Here is a 19,516-nt window from a genome sequence, read left to right as displayed (position 1 = left end):
ACCATTTCTGTCCTTTATTGAGCCCATCTTTGCATGAAATATCCCCTTGGTATCTCTAATTTGCTTGAAAAGATCTCTCGTCTTTCCCATTCTATTGTTTTCCTCTACTTTTCACTGATCACTGAGGAAGGCTTTCTTATCTCTCCTTGCTATTCTTTGGAACTCTGCATTCAAATGGGTATACCCAAAGGTTAATGACCACTGTGTTCTTTGGCCCTGAAGGCCACATGAGTTATTGCTTAGCCCTTGCACATTCCTTCCTTCACAGCTGAGAGTATAATAAAGCTGGCATGGATTCAGTTTCAGCACCTTCACCTTGGAGCGGTGTTGGTCCCCTGATCCTCGCCTTTCACTGAACTCTTGTGTCTTGTTTCTCATTCTCCCTCTGCATCACACTTTCGGAACCCCTGCTTGTAGAGCCGGACACGACAGACTATAAAGAAAGCTGAGCGCCGAAGAATTGATGCTTTCACCTGTGGTGTTGGAGTAGACTCTTGAGAGTCCCTTGGACTGCAAGGAGATCCAACCAGTCCATCCTAAAGGAAATCAGTCCTAAATATTCATTGGAAGGACTGAGGCTGAAGCTGAAACTCCAATATTTTGGCCACCTGATGCGAAGAACTGACACTCGTTGGAAAAGATCCTGATGCTGGGAAAGGTTGAAGGCAGGAGGAGAAGGGGAGGACAGAGGATGAGATGGTTGGATGGCATCATCGACTCAATGGACAGCAGTTTGAGTAAACTCCGAGAGCTGGTGATGGACAGGGAGGCCTGGCGTGCTGCAGTCCATGGGGTCGCAAAGAGTCGGACACTACTGAGCGACTGAACTGAATATTACTGAGCATTTATGATTGTTAGGCTCTTTACATGCTTCATCTCACTCATCTCTTACAATATCCCATGGCACAGGTACTTTCATTATCATTTCCAATTTACAGATGAGAGAAACTTAAGTTAAAGAGATTAAATAACTTCTCCAGGGAGCCCCTCGCTCATATGTGGAAGACTCCATTCTAGTGACGTTCAGAGGCCAGGAAGAGGGGCTAGACATTACCGCCTAACACAATTATTCTGTAGGGACCAGGTCCCTGAACGGTGAACTCCACGAGCAAGCCCCAGGTGGAAAACTGCACGCCCTGCCTCTCCATCCCCGCCCCGGTCTCGGGTTCCCTCCCCTACCCAGCCCTTTGCCGCATCCACTCCCCGCCTCCAGACCATTATCCCTGCCCACTCCTGCCGCCCCGCCCCCAGGCCTGCTCCTGCCCACTGCCCCGCCCGGTTCCCAGATGCCCCTCCCCTCTCCCCGCCCCAGTTTGGGGCCCTGTCACTCAGTGGCCCCGCCCCTTGTCCCGCCCCAACCCGCTGCCCCGCCCCACCTGCCGCTCTGCCGCGCCCTCCCTTGAAGCCTTGGGAGCTGAGCGTCTAGGACCCACCTCGAAGACGGGCGACTCCGCCTCCAGCCTTTGCTTCGGCTCGTCTCGCCTCAGACTCGGCGCTGGAAGTAGGGCGCTGGGTGGGATCCGGGGACTGGAGGCGGCTGGGTCACGGGGGCCACGACCACCTTCATCCCTACAAGTGGCCTTGCCAGGCTTCTCACTGGCGCGAGCCCTGAGGGACCCTCTGAGGAGAGGAAACGGGCGCTTGCGGTCACCCCTCAGCTTCAGTGTCTGCCCCTGAGCCTCGGGCCTTCAACTCTGAGGAATCGTGTGTGGAGGAATCCCTAGACGTCCGTGTCTTTGATGCTTGTTGTCTTCTCCTCACATCCCTACCCCCCATCCAACCCCAGCGCCTTCCATTCCTTCCATTCCTCTCCCCTCCCTCCTTCTCGCTCCCCGGAAGGAGTACCCCTGTGACTCTCCCCCCACCTCCCCCGAGCGTCCCCTTTCTGCCCCTTCATCCTGCCCTAAAGCTCCCCTTCGCACACCGCCCTCACTCCTCACGAGGGATCCCTTCCCACGAATTAAGCCCACTCCCTGGCTTCTACTACCATGTATTAATACTATCCTTAGCATTACGTTGGGCTTCCCTGGTCGCTGAGACTGAAGAATCTGCCTGCAATGCGGGAGACCCGGGTTCGATCCCTGTGTCGGGAAGATCCCCTGGAGAAGGAAATGGCAACCCATGCCGGTATTCTTGCCTGGAAAATTCCGTGGGCAGAGGAGCCTGGCGGGCTACAGTCCATGGGGTCGTAAAGAGTCGCACACGACTGAGTGACTAACACTTTTCTTTCCCTAGCTATAGGTTGCATGAACTCAATTCAACCTACAAATAACTCTTAGAACATTGGGACTTTTGTGAGGGATTTGGGGAGGAGGCGGGATTTTGTGGGGGATGGGGATTGGAGGCTCGAGAAAATCAATGTCTCACGAATACTAAACCACCGGTTTATTTTTTTTCTTAAAGTTTACTAATAATCATACACCTGGGAGCAATTGAAAAGGACAAACTGGAATTTATTCCAAGATACCGAACACACAGATTAAAAAGGAAGACAGTGGAGCCAAGGCAGACAAAGGCCATACACGTTAAAATCTTTAGCCCGCCCATTGAGAAATGTGGTTTGGTAGATTGCATAACCACATTTATTTTGGGTCCAATGATTTGATTCTTGCGGTGGAAATGGCATTGATCACCTAAGTTTTTAATTCTGTGGCTGATTTTGTTTTTGTATTTATTTTGGTTCAGTTTTCCCTTTTATTGGAACTTTAAGTAAGAAAGAAGCAAAAAGATGCTTCTCCAGTGGTAGGTTAAGATTATATGTAAGCAATAACTTGATTCTTTATAAGTCAATCAAGGTGTCGTGACATTCCATTTCTAATAATGGAGCCTTATGATGTTCGCTAAGAGTCGGACACGACTGAGCGACTTCACTTTCACTTTTCCCTTTCATGCACTAGAGAAGGAAATGGCAACCCACTCCGGTATTCTTGCCTGGAGAATCCTAGGGATGGTGGAGCCTGGTGAGCTGCCGTCTATGGGGTCGCACAGAGTCGGACACGACTGAAGCGACTTAGCAGCAGCAGCAGCAGCATGATGTTACTGAGAATAGTACAGTTTGTAGAAATGTGCATACATTTTTTATCTTTAAGTGAAGGTTTTCTTTTACCATTCTTATTTCAAAACATTTAAATCCAATTCTTTTTTGTTCTTCTCTTCTGATTCTTTTTCTATAGTCTCTTGTTTTCTTAATTTTTCTACTTGATAGTCCTTTGGATTTCCATTATTTTAACTTCATAAATTAATACATCATTGAATAGACCATAGTATCTTAAAGAAAACAAAGGCATTCAATACCTGGATATAAATCAATGATCCAACACTTCCCAAACTCAAGTTTTAGAAAAGTGGTTGCCTGTGTTTGCTTTTCTTAGTTTTTTCCACCTTTTGCTATTCTGTTGCTTTCCCCCTATTTCCATTTCCTGGTTTGTATTTTTTTTTTTTCCCAGTCTTCCTTCTCTATTTATTTGACCATATGTGTGTGCTAAGTTGCTTGTCCGACTCTTTGTGACCCTATGGACTATAGCCTGCTAGGCTCCTCTGTCTATGGGATTCTCCAGGCAAGAATACTGGACTGCCATGCCCTCCTCCAGGGTATCTTCCCGACCCAGGGATTGAACCTGCATCTCTTATGCCTCCTGCTTTGCAGGCAGGTTCTTTATCACCAGTGCCACCTGGGAAGCCGGTTATTTGACTATGCTGCTGCTGCTAAGCTGCTTCATTCCTGTTCGACTCTGTGACCCTATGGACTGTAGCCTGCCAAGCTCTTAGAATTCAAATCCTTTATATAGTATATGTAAAGGGTAAGAAGTGCTCAGTGATCAGAATACATTTAAACCAGGTGCTATTCACAGTTTTAATAGAGTTCTGTCAGTAGTTTATAGTTTTGTATTTTAAAGCAGTTTCTTTTTACAAGAAAGTAATTTGAATTGAGTAATGTATTGGAAGTTAATCTGTTATAGAATTAATGAGAAACGGTTTTGCTTACTGTAAAATAGCACCAAAAGTGTTTTGTATTCAAATTTAAATATATTTTCATATTCTCTCTAGTTCATTAAATATTACTAAGGAATACAGGCAACATGTTCTACACACATGTGCTTATGAGTAAGCGAGGGCCATTGGCCAAAATCTGGCTTGCAGCTCACTGGGAGAAGAAACTCACAAAGGCCCATGTATTTGAATGTAATCTAGAGATAACTATTGAAAAAATTCTTTCTCCTAAGGTATGTTATTGATTAAAATTATAGGATATATTTACTTTGGCTTATGGAGAGGAAAGGAATTAAAAGACATTATACCATGCAGTGTATTTCCTAGGAAGTTTTACTACTCAAATGGTCTTCTTTTTTTTTTAATTCCTAAGCATTTATTGCCTGAAAATAAACATATGTTAGTTTCTGTTGGTAATTAACTTTTTAATATGTTTATCATAAATAGATTGGATCCTGAAGGATAAAGGCCATGCTTTATAACTATTCTATGATTGTTTCTTATTCGCTAACAAAATATTATATACATAGTAGGTACCAAGTGAATATTTCTTAGAAAAATAATGAGTGAATGAATAGGGAGAGTAGAAGGAAAGGGGGATTGAGTATAAATAAAAATATATGTGAAAACTTCGTTAAACAAAGTACTATATTCATTATAAAACAGTTACAAGTTACTAGAATTTACATTAAAATATTATTTTAATATTTGTATAGGTTAGGTATTTTTCTTAAGAGAAGGATGAATTATGTATTATATATTCAATATATTCAATATATAATATTCAATAATATTCAGTATATAATATATTATGTATTCAATTATATGTTGAAAACTTACCATGTGCCAGGCACTGGGCTAGACTTTAATTTTTTTAGTTTACTTAATCTTCACAGTAACCCTATGAGACAGGCTTCTTTTAGCCTCAGTGAATGTGGTATTTAAGAGCATGAACTTCTGAGTTGGTCAAATTTAATTTCTGCTCCATTGCTTAATAGTTTTGTTACTTAGCCATGTTGTTTATCACGTTTGAGTCTCAGTTTTTTCTTCTGTAAATAGAGGTTGTTGTCAAAATTAAATAAATTAATGTATGAAAAGCTCTTAGGACAATTCCTGGTACAAAACAAGTATATAATAAATTGTAGTCGTTATTAATAAATTGAAGTTCATGAAGGTTAAATGACTTTAGCCTCAGCAACTGAGCCAAGGCTTGAACCCAAGTCTGCCTGACTGCAAAGTTTATGTTGTTTTCATAAAATCAACAGTAGCATATTTCATTTAAATGCCACATTAGATTATCTTCACTGATAAAAAATTAATCATTTTACAAGGTGAGGTAAAAGTTAAGTGATTTACTTTAAATAAGAATACAAAATATCTGCTTTTTAAAGAGAATAAATTCTTATGATTTTATAATTTTCAAAGAACAGAGTTTATAAATCTAATTTTTAATATTCTAATACTTTAAAAATATTGAAAGGTGAAAATTGCACTGCGAACTTCAGGACACCTTCTTTTGGGAGTTGTTCGAATCTATAGTAGGAAGGCAAAATATCTTTTGGCAGATTGCAGTGAAGCCTTCCTTAAAATGAAGATGACATTTCGCCCAGGTATAAGTGCGATATTGATTTGTCTCACTTGTTTTTTTTCCCTTTTGCATTTTTAGTTTGGGTGGGCTCTTTTAATTGTTGATACTCTATAATTCCAGGGTGGGTATAATGAATGGAAAACTTCCTTTTGACCAAAACTTAGTTTCCATGATTAAGAACAAATTATATTATTTTCCTTGCTCTTTTACTGTGTTTGCGGCAAGAGGTTATACTTTCAAAAACTTGAAATGTTCTTGCATGTTTACATAAGAAATATATTTAAAGCTACCACAGTTGTATAAGAAACTCTGATATTCAGTTTTAATGGGTTTCTTTGTTTGCCATATCTGTTTTTGCCTTTATGAGATAAATTAGAAATAATGTATTGACAGAACCTAAGGTATCAATAACTGTCATTGTTTTCAGAATTCTGAAGACTCTAAAGTAGCACACTATTTATGAAATACTATAGAAAATCTCTAGGCATTCCAAAGTGCTTGAGATTTACATGTGTCATAAATAGAATGTCTTCAATTTTTAATTTAATTTTAATTTTACGACTTTCGTCATTTTCCACCTTGTATTATATTTATTTAGGTACAGACCTTGCCTCTCACGCCAGTCTGCAAGCTCCTTAAAGGCAATATCTTTGTGATATTTATTTTCTGAATCACTTATAGTACTTGTCTCAGTACCATGTAAATAGTGTTCCCTCAATTAGTATTGGTGAATCAAGATTGACAAGGTTTTTTTTCTTTATTTAAAATAATTATAGAATCTCTAGATAGAGTTATAATCATATCAAATGTGGTTCACTTATATATTCCATAAATATTTATTGAGCTCATACTTTGTGTGAAACACTATGTTAGGCTCTGGTGTACAAAGACAAGCAAGACAAAGTCCCTTTTGGCCTAGTGAGGAAATCAGATAATGAAAAAGATATTTTTAAAATTATTATAATAAGTATAGATTGTGCTATGAAGGAATATGAAAAGAATACTACCACAGAAAATAACAGACATGTATTTTAGTTACGCAAGTTGGGAAAAGCCTTTCTGAGTGGATAGAATTTAAGCTTAGATTTGAAGAATGAGAAGTATCCAGCCATATAAGACATCCCTAAAGGAATAGCATTCTGGACAGAGGGAACTACGAGAACAAAGGTCTTGAGGTAGTAAAGTGCTTGACTCATTCAAAGAGCAAAAAGACCAGTACATTTGGAGTAGAGTGAGTAAGACAAAGTGTTGTTAGATGATGACTGTAGGTTTTGTAGGGGTGCAGGGCCCTGGTTAGAAATTTAAATTTTATTTAAGTGCACTAGGGAAGTCACTGAGTCATTTTAAGTTTGAGGGTGATCTGACCTAATTGCATATTTAATATATCACTCTGGCCGTTTTGTAGAGAATGGACCGAAGAGGGGTAGGAGCAGATACAGGGAAACGAGTTAAGAGACTAAACAGTCCAGTGAGAGAAAGTAGAGATTTAGTTTATTGAATGTGGGGTGTTTTTTTTTTCAATCTTTTTCAGGATTGGTTGACCTTCCAAAGGAGAGTTTTGAAGCGGCATACAGTGCTATCACATTGCCAGAAGAATTTCATGATTTTGACACTCAGACTATGAAGTAAATTATTTTATTTCTTTTCCTTCAATTTGATTTTCCTTGTAATTTATTGTTTACATTTTCAGATTTCACAAACACAAATAGAACATAGTTAATAGCTGAATTACCCATGTAGTTGACAACGACTTAAATTTAATGTGAAATTTCAAAGTAGAACACCAAAAATGTATCATTATGTTTGCTGAATATAGTTTGCAATATTGACAGTACAGTCATTCATTCAATATTTGTTGAGTGCCTTCCATATGCCAAGCACTGTTATAGGCACTGAGGAGGTAACAATGAATAAAACACTGTTCCTGGTTACATGAATCTTATGTTTTAGTTGGGGAGAGACAGATAATAAAACAAACAAGTAAATACACAATATACTAGGAGATGATCAACATGATGGAGAGAAATAGAAAATAAAGTACCAGAAAGGTCAAGAAAGTCTTTGCTGATAAGGTCTGAACAGAAACCTGAAAGAAATGAAGGAACAAATTATTCAGTAATGTGGGGAAGAAAGTTCCACGTAAATCAAATGAAAAAACTCTAAGGCAGAGAGTGTTGGATCTGTTCAAAGAACAGCAAGGAGGCAAGTGAGTCTGGAGTGGAGTAAATGAAAGGCCCAAGTGGTAGGATATGAGGTCAGAGAAGTAGCTGGGATGCAGATGACAGAGGGTGTTGTAGGCTATAATAAGGACTTTTCTTTTACTCAGATGGGGAGCACAGGAGGGTTTTGAACAGGTTAAGTGACTGGATCTGACTTGACTTCAACATGCTTCCCTCTGGCTACTTACTATAAGGGGGAAAGGGAGGAAGCAGAGAGCCTGTGAAAAAATTATTGCAGTAAGAAATCAGATGAGAGATGGCAGTCTCTGTGATCAGTTTTTAGTCTTCATTTTACCCAGATGGTGTTTGCTAAGGATTGGATATGGCTTTAAGAGAAAGAGAGAAGTGAGGTTGATTGTATGATTTGTGGTATGAGAATGGAGTTACCAGTTTAATACAATTAGGATAACTAGAGAATGGCAAGCTTAAAGGGGCAAGGTAAAGGAAAGTAAATTAGGTTTTGGACATAAGTTTTGAGATGACTGTTACACATCCAAGGGAGCAGGTAGGTAGTTGAATATATGGGTCTGAAATTCAGGAAAAATGTTTGATGGGATATATAAATTTGATGGGATATATAAATTTGAGAGTTGTAAGTATTGATAGCTTACGAACAGTGTCAGATTTGTGATCGCCAAAGAAGAAGATTTAACTTCCGGGACCAGGGACCAGGCTTGATCACTCAAGAGTTTTGTATAGCAGAGTTTTATTAAAGTGAAAAGAGACAGAGAAATCTTCTGACATAGACATCAGAAGAGGGCTGAGAATGCCCCACTCACTTGTCTTCAGCAAGGGAATTATATACTTTTTAATTAGTTATTACAATAAATCAAAAGAATGTCTCAAGTTTGTGAAAATTTTACCAGACCCACTCCCACAATTTACACTTAGAGAGATCCTACTAGACCCACTTCCATAATTTACATTTTAAGATATCAGGATTAGTCAGAAGGTTTTCAGGAAGGAGAAACTGTCCTCAAGCAGGATACACTGTTGTCATATAATCCCTAGCACAGAGTTTAAACTGAGTTGTTTGTTGTGTAATCATCAGTTTAAAGAAAGAAACATTTTATGTGACTAAGACTAAGGAATGTAGAGAAAAAAAGTTTATCCTTTCCTCCTCCTTATCTTCTCCCTTATCTCCTCCATGAGAACCTCAGACACCTTTCTCCACCTCAGGGAACCAGGACTTCTTATCAACCTGCCTAGGAATTGACTCTCTCAATATGTGGATGGAACTTTAACCATAAGTCGTAAGAGATCGCTAAAGGAGTAAGTGTAGATTTTAAAGAGAGGGGAAGGAAGGAGAGAAAGTGAAGGGAAGAGAGCAATCTGAGGACTGAATATTGAGTCATTCCTAATAGTTAATAGTCTGGGAGATGAAGAAGAACTAATAAAGGAGATGGAAAAGGAGCAACCAATGAGGCAGAAAGAAAATCAAGATACAGTAGTGTGGCAGAGGTCAGTAGTTATTGTAGAGGTCAAGAGGAGAACGTGTTCCATGAGGAAGGGAGTGAACATCTATTTCAAATGCTGTTGATTATGGTGAGTAAAATAAGGATTGAGAATTGCTGGTTGGATTTGACAACTTGAAGATGATATGCATGTATAATAAACCAATGTTTATAAGTAGTACTATGGAGCAAATTCTCCTTTGTTTTTGTAATAAACCTGTTTTTTTAAAGGATTTTGTTTGGTTTTCAGTATACTGCAAAATCACTGTGTTCTGTTCACATGTTTCCCTCAATCTTGTATTTCTCCATAGTGCTGTTGATGTTTCAGAATACTCTATTCAGAACCAAAGCAGACCAGAAGAAATCACACTTAGAGAAGATTATGGCAATGACCTACTTTTCCATGCTGGAAGCTTTGGTGAGAATATTTGAGAAATTAAATAACTAATTAAATAACTAATTAAAAAGTATATAATTCCCTTGCTGAAGACTAGTGAGTGGGGCATTCTCAGCCCTCTTCTGATGTCTATGTCAGAAGGTTTCTCTGTCCCTTTTCACTTTAATAAAACTCTGCTATACAAAACTCATACAAGTCATAATCAGTTATATTTTCATTTTTGTTGTATAAATAAAACAATATCATAGTTACTTCTATGCCAGTAGAAATATCTGTAGAATGAATTTTTGATATATAAATTTAATCCCTGCAATGAGTTTATCTTTGCCTTTTTCTACAATAGGTGTCAAATGCCAAGACTCAGTCTTAGCCTATATTTCCCTTCTCAGTGTACAACCATTTATTGAATATCTACTATATGTCAGATACTGTCACAGGCTGAGAAATACAGAGTTTAAAGAAGCATTTCTTGCCTTCAAGGAACTTCAGGCTGGGAGAGAGTCATACAAATAAACAGTTGTTATAGTTAACATGTACACAAAGCTTTAAAATATATACAGAGTCTGTGCTGCATACAGAGTCTTTAAAATATATTTCTTTTAAATATGCTATCAATAACAAGATTTTAAAATAGCTTGGGAATGAGGAGGAAATACACACTAAATATGCATTGATTGGGAAATAGAAACTATTTAATGGATTTTTGAATTGAATTATATAGTGTAATTTAACTATATAGTATTTGTTTTTTTCTGTGGCATTTACCACTCTCTGACTTGTATCATGACATTTACTGTATTGGTCTGTATTATTCTGAAAACTCCATGAGGGTAAGATCTGTGTCATATTCATCTTTGATTTTCTTAATGCACAAAGCAGTGAGCATAGGAGAAGGATGGCCTAAACCTGTCTTAGATGGAGGAGGGTGGTCAGGGTAGTAATGCTTGAACTACATTGTAACCTCACCTTTTCATCCTGACTCTTCTTCCATAACTCTTATGATCTATAGCTGTGTTTCTCAAATGAGCTATGGTGAAGGACCAACTTTATACTTTGTCAATTTCTGATCTGTCATGGAGTGATACATTTGTAAAATATAATAAAAATGAATTACTAGAAAAATTAAAAAATTTTAAATCAACATATAAACCTCATGTTTTTGTTATTAGATCCAACATGTATAAAATCACTCTATGATGTTATGTTAAAACTTTGTAAACATTTACCTCTAATTTGTATATTTACTCTGTTGTGGATCATCACTTCCACAGACCCTACTTTGAGTAGAACACATGTCTTACTGGCTGTTACCCCAAATCTTGAAATCTAACACATTGGTAGAGTTAATCATGGTTCTTACTGCCCAGGACACTCTGTGTACATTTCCCTGTAAATGCTCTTCAGCCTTGAAACTTTAGGATCACTTTTAACTATGCTTTCTATAAGCTTCATTCCAGTGTCAATTTTTTTTTAGAAAGTTGGACATGTCTCTCAGTCTCTTCCCACATTTTATACATCTCTGCAAGAGCAATTGTCCTTAAATTCCTTTTTTTTTTTATCACATCACATTCCTCTTAAGTGCCTTGGGTCCCTATAACTAACTGATAGACATTTCTGCCTATCCTGAAGGCACTCTACCAGTTTATCATCATCTTTATTCTATTAACTTTGTTTTACCTTAATACAGACTTTTTGCTCCAGTCAAGCACATGTCTTACCAGTCACCCAATACAATTTAATTGTTCTCAGTTCTGTCTTCCTCTACAGTTCAAGAAGGTGGGAAGAATATGTTCAGAGTAGACTGACAGACTTGGGTTTGAATCTGAGTTTCCTCTGTTGATTTGCTGTGCGATATTGGGCAGATCACCTAACTCATCTGAGCCTTACTGCCCTATTCGTAAAATTGGGATATTACTAGCAGCATCACAGAGTTACTTCCCTTATTCTCTCCTTTAGTACTTTCTACCATAAGGAACTTTTCTCTCCTTCAAACACTAGCTCAAACCTAAGGTCCTCTAAGAAATGTTTAATATTATTTCATCCTATCCTGGATTATAAAATAAGAGTGAAACCAAGACTGTTTCCTTAATTTTTTGGTGTAATCTCATGTTCTCATGATGCTCAGTGCTCAGAATATGGTGCTGTTTATAAATGTTATTGTTGTATTGACCAAGACCAATTTTTCTTTTGGAGGCTATCAAGGTGTACCTGGAAGATGAGAACAATATTTTTAGTTCTTTGGAAAAGTTAATCTCTTCTGTTGAGCGAATCTTTAGTCCAGTGCAGTGAAGATTGCCTTTTTTAGCTCTTTCTTTCTAGAAGAGATGTAGGTCTTCCAGTGATACTTCATGATTTTCTTTATCAATTAGCATTAACGTGGGTTGTTAGATGAAGGGAAGAGAGGACCAACCTCTAACCTCTAGGATTTCAGACTGCTAGACTCTCATCTCTGAGGTTCAGACTTCTGGACCAAGAGACTCAAACCCAAGAAAGGGAAAGTATATGCATGTACTGACAGCCAATCTGGAAGCAGGTCTGTTTGAAGCTGGGAGTTCATTTTATCTGCTGCTGTCAGTGTCTTGGGAGTTTTCTGTCATAAGTCTCCATTTTGGCAGAATTCTAATACTTATACGAAGACTATCTTTGCTGGATTCAGATCCTGGCTCTATCACTTATTAGGGTATGGCTGTGGGCAAGTTATAAAACCTTTCTGTGGATGTTTCCTTGTCTGTACAATGAGGACTGTAATAGTATCTATCCTCTACTACATAATATAATGCACATAATAAGCACTCAGTTTATGTTAGCTTACCAGGTGTTCTTTTTTAAGATTTATTTACTTATTTGGGCTTCCCCAGTGGCTCAGTGGTAAAGAATCCAGCTGCAATGCAGGAGACACAGGAGAATCAGGTTTGTTCCCTGGGTTGGGAAGATCCCCAGGAGGAGGGCACGGCAACCCCCTCCAGTATTCTTGTCATGAAAATCCCATGGACAAAGGAACCTGGAGGGCTGCAGGTTCACGGGGTGGCAAAGACATGTACACAAACTTACTCATTTATTTATTTTTGGCTGCACTCGGTCTTCGTTGCCGTGCAGGCTTTCTCTAGTTACAGCAAGCAGGGGCTACTCTTCGTTGAGGTGAATGGGCTTCTCCTGTTGTGGAGCATGGGCTCTAGGGAGTGCAGGCTTCAGTGATGTGGTGCTTGGCTTAGCTGCTCCAAAGCATGTGGGATCTTCCTGTACCAGGGATTGAACCCATGCATTGGCAGGAAAATTCTTAACCACTGGACCACCAGGGAAGTCCCAGCTGACCAGTTTGCCATTTCCTTCTCCAGTGCATGAAAGGGAAAAGTGAAAGTGAAGTCACTCAGTCGTGTCCGACTCTTAGTGACCCCATGGACTGCAGCCTACCAGGCTCCTCTGTCCATGGGATTTTCCAGGCAAGAGTACTGGAGTGGGGTGCCATTGCCTTCTCCCTCCAGCCCCTAGCATATTGCCTAATACCTAGTCATTCAATAAATACTAAACAATGTTGTAAGCCCATTCTTTAATATTCTACCTACTTTTCCAGTATATAGAAGGCAAACATACTCCTTATTTTGCAAACCCTCATTTTGGACTAACAACTCAAGCAACTGAAGCTCCAATGTCCTTGAAATAATACTTGATCAAGCAGAATACGACCCACCTAAGGTAGAATAAATAATTCTACTGACAATAATAATTTTCTGGGAAGTTGTTAAACTGTACCACCACTAAAAACTCAATCCTAGTATTTTGGCAGTTTTTCCTCATTGTATTGGGAAAAGCATTAGACTAGAAATCTGGTCTTTACTGATTAGCAGAATGAATTTACTTGAATAATTCAAATAAGTTTTTCTTTTTTTCTTTTTAATTGAAGTATAGTTGATTTACAGTGTTGTGCCAATCTCTGCTGTATAGCAAAGTGACTCAGTTTTATACATATACACTTTTGTTGTTTAGTTGCTAAGTCGTGTCTGACTCTTTTGCCACCCAACATGGACTGTAGCCTGCCAGGCTCCTCTGTCCGTGTGATTTCTCAGGCAAGAATGCTGGAGTGGGTTGCCATTTCCTTCTCCAGGGGATCTTCCTAACCCAGGGATCAAACTACATCTCGTGCATTGCAGGTGGATTCTTTACTACTGAGCCACCTGGGAAGCCCTTACGCATATATACCTTTTTTTTTTTTTTAATATTCTTTTCCATTATGGTTTAACCCCAGGAGATTGGATGTAGTTCCCTGTCCTATACAGTAGGACTTTGTTGTTTATCCATTCTAAATGTAACAGTTTGCATCTACCAAGCCCAAATTTGCAGTCAGTCCCTCTCCTTCTCTCTTTCCTTGGCAACCAACAAGTCTGATCTCTATGTCTATGAGTCTATTTTTGTGTTGTAGGTAGGTTCATTTGAGCCATATTTTAGATTCCACATACAAGTGATATCATATGGCATATATCTTTCTTTTTCTGACTTACTTCACTTAGTATGATAATCTCTAGTTGCATTCATGTTGCTGCAAATGGCATTATTTTGTTCTTTTTTAATGGCTGAGTATTAGGTTGGTGTGAAAGTAATTGCAGTTTTGACCTGTTGAACTTTGCTGTTTGACATTGGAATACATTCTTAAATAAATGTGGTTATGTTATACATCATTTTAATGCTAATTTCTTGCTTTGTGGTTTTTTTTTTTTGCTAATGACTTATTAGTTGATGTTTATTTTATATTTATTTTAGACTAGAAAAATGATGTTAGACAGAAAAAGCAAATCAGAGCAATTTTCTTATTTGAGTTCAAAATGGGTTGTAAATCGGTGGAGACAACTCACAACATCAACAACATGTTTGGCCTAGGAACTGCTAATGAATGTACAGTGCAGTGAGGGTTTAAGAAGTTTTGCAGAGGAGACGAGATGAGGTGAAGATGGGGAGCATAGAAGCTGGCCATTGGAAGTTGACAATGACCAATTGAGAGGATGCTGAAGCTGAAGCTCCAATACTTTGGCTGCTTGATACAAAGAGCCGACTCATTGGAAAAGACCCTGATGCTGGGAAAGATTGAGGGAAGGAGAAGAAGGGGGCAACAAAGGATGAGATGGTTGGATGGCTTCATTGACTCAATGGACATGAGTTTGAGCAAACTCTGGGAGATAATGAAGGACAGGGAAGGCTGGCCGTGCTGCAGTACATGGGGTCACAAAGAGTTGGACACAACTAAGCAACTGAACAACAACAAAGGAGAGATTCGTTGAAGCTGATCCCCATACAACTATGTGAAAAGTTGCCAAAGAACTCAATGTTGACTGTTCTATGGTCATTCGGCATTTGGAGCAAATTGGAAAGGTGAAAACCTCAGTAAGTGGATACTTCATGAACTTGGTACCTCATGAGCTGACTGAAAATCAAAAAACTCATCATTTTGAAGTGTCATCTTCTCTTAGTCGGTGCAACAAGGAACCATTTCTCGATCAGATTGTGACATGTGATGAAAAGTGGATTTTATGTGACAACCGGCAATGACTAGCTCAGTGGTTGGACCAAGAAGAAGCTCCAAAGCACTTCCCAAAGTCAAACTTGCACCATAAAAAGGTCATGGTCACTGTTTGGTGGCCTGCTGCCACAGCTTTCTGTATCCTGGTGAAACCATTACATCTGAGAAGTATGCTCAGTAAAAAGACAAGATGCACCAAAAACTTCAACACGTACAGCCAGCATTGGTCAACAGAAAGGGCCCAGTTATTCTCCACAACAATGCCCACCGCATATCTCACAACCAACACTTCAAAAGTTGAACAAAAACTTTATTAAGTTTTGCCTCATCTACCATATTCACCTGACCTCTCACCAACCGACCACCACTTCTTCAAGCATCTTAACAACTTTTTGCAGGAAAAATGCATCCACAACCAGCAGGAGGCAGAAAATTCTTCCCAAGAGTTTGTCAAATCTCTAAGCACAGATTTTTATGCACAGTGATGTTTAAGTGATTTTCCTCAAGGTCATGGTGTTAGTAAGTGGCTGAACCAGGGTTCCAAGGAGCATTTCGTAAATATTTATTTGGCTGCTCTGGGTCTTAGTTGCAGCATGCAGAATTTAGTTCCCCAATCAGGGATGGCCCAGCCAGGCCCCTTGCATTGTGCCTGCGGAGTCCTAGCCACTGGACCACCAGGGAAGTCCCAGGGAGCCTTTTAGAATGGTGCTGACAGTGTGTGGGCACTGCCCTGAACCTCCACAATAACTGTCTGCTTTCATCCCCACAGCACCTCTAGGAAGTTGATATGGTTGTTGAAGCACTTGTCCAAGGTAGGGCCGCTGGAAATGAAAGTCTGATTATCTGAGCTCAGAGTCTCAGGCTACTAAACACCTGCTTATAGATGAGGACACCAGGGCTGCAAGGGTTGGTGGTAATGTGAAGTGAAGTGAAAGTCACTCAATCATGTCCGACTCTTTGCTACCCCATGGACTATACAGTCCATGGAATTCTCCAGGCCAGAATACTGGAGTGGGTAGACTTTCCCTTCTCCAGGGGATCTTTCCGACCCAGAGATCAAACCCAGGTCTCCTGCATTGCAGGCAGAGTCTTTACCATCTGAGCCACCAGGGAAGTCCCCGTACAACAACACAAATCAGGCAAAATATACAAATATCCCCTCCATCTTGAGCCTCCCTCTCCCCCACCCCCCATCTCACTCCTGTAGGTCATCACAGAGTGCCAGGCTGGACTCCCTGTGTTGTACAACACCTTCTCACTAGCTATCCATTTTACATATGAAAGTATTTGTAGACTTTTTAATGACAGCCATTCTGACAATGTGAGGTGGTACCTCATTGTGGCTTTGATTTTCATTTCTCTAATAATTAGTGATGTTGAGAATCTTTTTGTATGCCAACTGGCCATCTGTTTGTCTTTGAATAATTCAAGTAAATTTTTAAATCTCATTTTTCTCATCTATAAAATGAGAGGAGCTATACACGATGATATCTAAATTCTAGTTTCTAACCCTAAAATTTTGTGTTTCTGTGACTAACTCAGTATTAATGATATGTATTTATTTAGGGGAGGAACCTGAAATTCTCAGAAGACATAGCTTATTTGATGACAACATATTGCTGAGTTCTAGTGGACTTTTACTTGAACATAGTTCTGGAAGCCCCATTGGAGAAAAATCTCTGTTCTGTGGCAGTGGAGATGGATTTGGAGATGAAGGAGGTGCAGGAGAAATGATTGGTATGCTCTCTGGTCATATAGAAACTGGATATTTGTTTCAGTCAAATTACTATAACAAACTGGAAGATTTATTCCAACAAACAGAAATTTTAGATATGCTTCTGTGTCATATAGATTAAAATATTTTTTATGTAAGTTTTCTATAGTATATTTAAACATTTAGGCTAGATCTAAGTAATTAGCCACCTTTGTCACATTTATAGGTTGTGAAATACATTTATCATATAGGTTCTTGTTTTTCTTTTTATAAATTTCTAGTTTCTAGAGAGGAAGAAGTGAGGTTAGTGTACTCCTCACAAAATATACTACATCATACACTAGAAACATTGTTTTCTTTAGCAAACATTGTGGGATGGCTATTCTAAAGGATCTGTCTAGCATTTTATATTATTATTTTATTATGATATTACTGTAAAGTAATCATAGAAATAGGATAGACAAAACGGGGAAGTCTAAATGTACCTAATTATAATGATATTGACCTTTATATATCAAATCTTTCTTTAATTATCTAATTTACAATAAAAGGCTGGTTATGACAAACTTACTGAAATTTGAAAACTATGAAAAATAGTGGCTCTACCTTAGATCTCTACTAAAGGAGTTTGAGAACTTTTATTTCTTGATTTGAAATCTAACCATGGCTTTGTAACAAGGCTACTATCTTGGTAGTTTAGTAAATATTTTCTGACATTAAACACTTAAAAATACATGTTTAATAAAGTAAAGGAAATTAAATATATAAAATTTTATGTCCTACTGCATGAAATGTGGTAGTCTAGGTTGTTGTTTAGTCGCTCAGTCGTGTCCGACTCTTTTGTGACCCCATGGACTATAGCCCACCAGGCTCCTCTGTACATGGGATTTCCCGGGCAAGAATACTGGAGTTGGTTAACATTTCCTTCTCCAAGGAGCTTCCCAACCAGGGATCAAACCCACATCTCCTGTATTGGCAGGTGGGTTCTTTACCATTTGAGCCACCAGGGAAGCCCCATGGTAGTCCATATAACCAATCAAATCTAATTAAGTAGGGTTCACTCTTTTTTATATCCCTTGACAACTCGTTGCATACTAAGCTATCAAGTGTTTAGTGAACAAATGACAGGGTCAGCTCTGTATAAGAAAAGTGTTTATTTTGTTTTCAAGACAATCTACTGCAAGATGATCAGAATATCCTGTTAGAAGAAATGCATTTAAATACAGAAATTTCCCTGCTTCCTGAGCCTCCTAATACTGTAGTGGGTATGTAGGAATTTTCTTTTGTGTAGAAAGTGGATAGATATTAATATTCACATTAGGGGTACTCTTTCTGCCCCCTTCTGATGCCTATGTCAGAAGCTTTCTCTATCCCTTTTATACTTTAATAAACTCTATTGCACACACACACACAAAAAAATTCAAATTAAGCCTCAAAACTTCTAGATTTAAGTAGCAGTATAGTTTAGTGAAAGATATTAAAGAGAGTTGTCCCTCAAACTCTTAGCATGACTTAGAGCATAGAAAATTAAGTTTTGAGAAAAGTACAATGATGGGTGTTTAATCAGGATTGGGTTTATTTGTTATGAGAGCATATTTAAATACTATGGCAAAATATCCTGCTTTTGAATCATTAAAATAATATGTTACATAGTCAAAACATCATTAATGTTTGACATTAACATTGTTATTATTAGCATTAATACCACATTAATATTAACATGGCTTGATGGTCTACATACGGTTTTATAGAAATCACAAATATGCAGATATCTTCTACCTGAAATTGATTGTGAAAGTACTTCAGATGATTTGAAGTCTTTGTGGTCTGATTTTTCTTAAGAAGTAAAAAAATGATTAGCCCCATTTTTATTTTTCGCTTTTGGATGTTGCATTTGCATTCTAACACAGTAGTATAAATTTAAAATATAAAAAGAGGTGGGCAATAAAAATTTAGTTATGTATGATTCTTTATGGGTCAACTAATCATTAACAGAATACAATATTTAGCAGACATATTGTCAAATTTATGTCAGTCATTTATTGTGGTTCCTACCACTGTTTTTACTTCTGCCATGACTGTAGCCTAGCCTTCGATGTCACAGGAGCAAAAGTGGGTGATTAATATTTGACCCACCTGGACACTGTGGGTCCCAGACTATATAATCTCTGAACCTCTTCAACTCTATTAAATACATGATTCTAAAAGTTCATTTGTGGCTCCAGTTAGCAATATAAATCTACAGTTAATCTTTCACTTTAATTTTCATATAGTCTTCTAGTTTGCAACATAATCATTATTTTTTTAATAAATCCTTTTATGACAATGTTGATGAGTAGAACCAGATAGTCCAGAGTGTGTATGTTCACCTGAAAATGAAAAAATGGATGAAACTACAGTATCAAAAGAAGAGGAAGAATTTACCCTTGACCCAATTGATACTTCAGGTCAGAATCATTCATGTTTTTATTTTTAGCTTTGAGGCCCTGCTATCTTATTTACCCTGAGATATTTTGATAATTCTTAAAATGTTGTAGGAGGTAGTCAATCTAGTAATAACATTTATAATACAATAAGGGAAGAATGTGAAGAAAGTTTGAGGTGATACTTTTATTATATCCACTCCTGGTCAAACCATCTATCCA

General features: G+C 38.4%; 1 protein-coding gene across 4 annotated transcripts in view; it reads left to right on the top strand.

The window, feature by feature from the left end:
* The first annotated feature begins 1,353 nt into the window (after positions 1-1,353).
* RAD21L1 (RAD21 cohesin complex component like 1) overlaps positions 1,354-19,516 on the top strand; it is a 34,936-nt gene continuing 16,773 nt past the window's right edge. The window contains exons 1-8 of one of the 4 annotated variants that reach the window (XM_081560612.1): positions 1,354-1,501; positions 4,048-4,223; positions 5,471-5,600; positions 7,110-7,203; positions 9,563-9,669; positions 16,724-16,894; positions 18,041-18,136; positions 19,211-19,318. In XM_081560612.1, the coding sequence (XP_081416738.1) occupies positions 4,080-4,223; positions 5,471-5,600; positions 7,110-7,203; positions 9,563-9,669; positions 16,724-16,894; positions 18,041-18,136; positions 19,211-19,318 (850 nt within the window). In that variant the 5' untranslated portion in view covers positions 1,354-1,501; positions 4,048-4,079. Of the gene's footprint in view, positions 1,502-4,047; positions 4,224-5,470; positions 5,601-7,109; positions 7,204-9,562; positions 9,670-16,723; positions 16,895-18,040; positions 18,137-19,207; positions 19,319-19,516 lie in introns of all 4 variants that reach the window. The other 3 variants (XM_081560613.1, XM_081560615.1, XM_081560614.1) reach the window with 3 other exon arrangements.

Source organism: Giraffa tippelskirchi, chromosome 13 (genome assembly GCF_054371585.1).
Source record: "Giraffa tippelskirchi isolate mGirTip1 chromosome 13, T2T-mGirTip1v1.2.pri, whole genome shotgun sequence".
NCBI lineage: Eukaryota > Metazoa > Chordata > Mammalia > Artiodactyla > Giraffidae > Giraffa > Giraffa tippelskirchi.
Note: the sequence above shows the minus strand (reverse complement) of the source record. Positions and strands in the feature narration are given on the sequence as shown.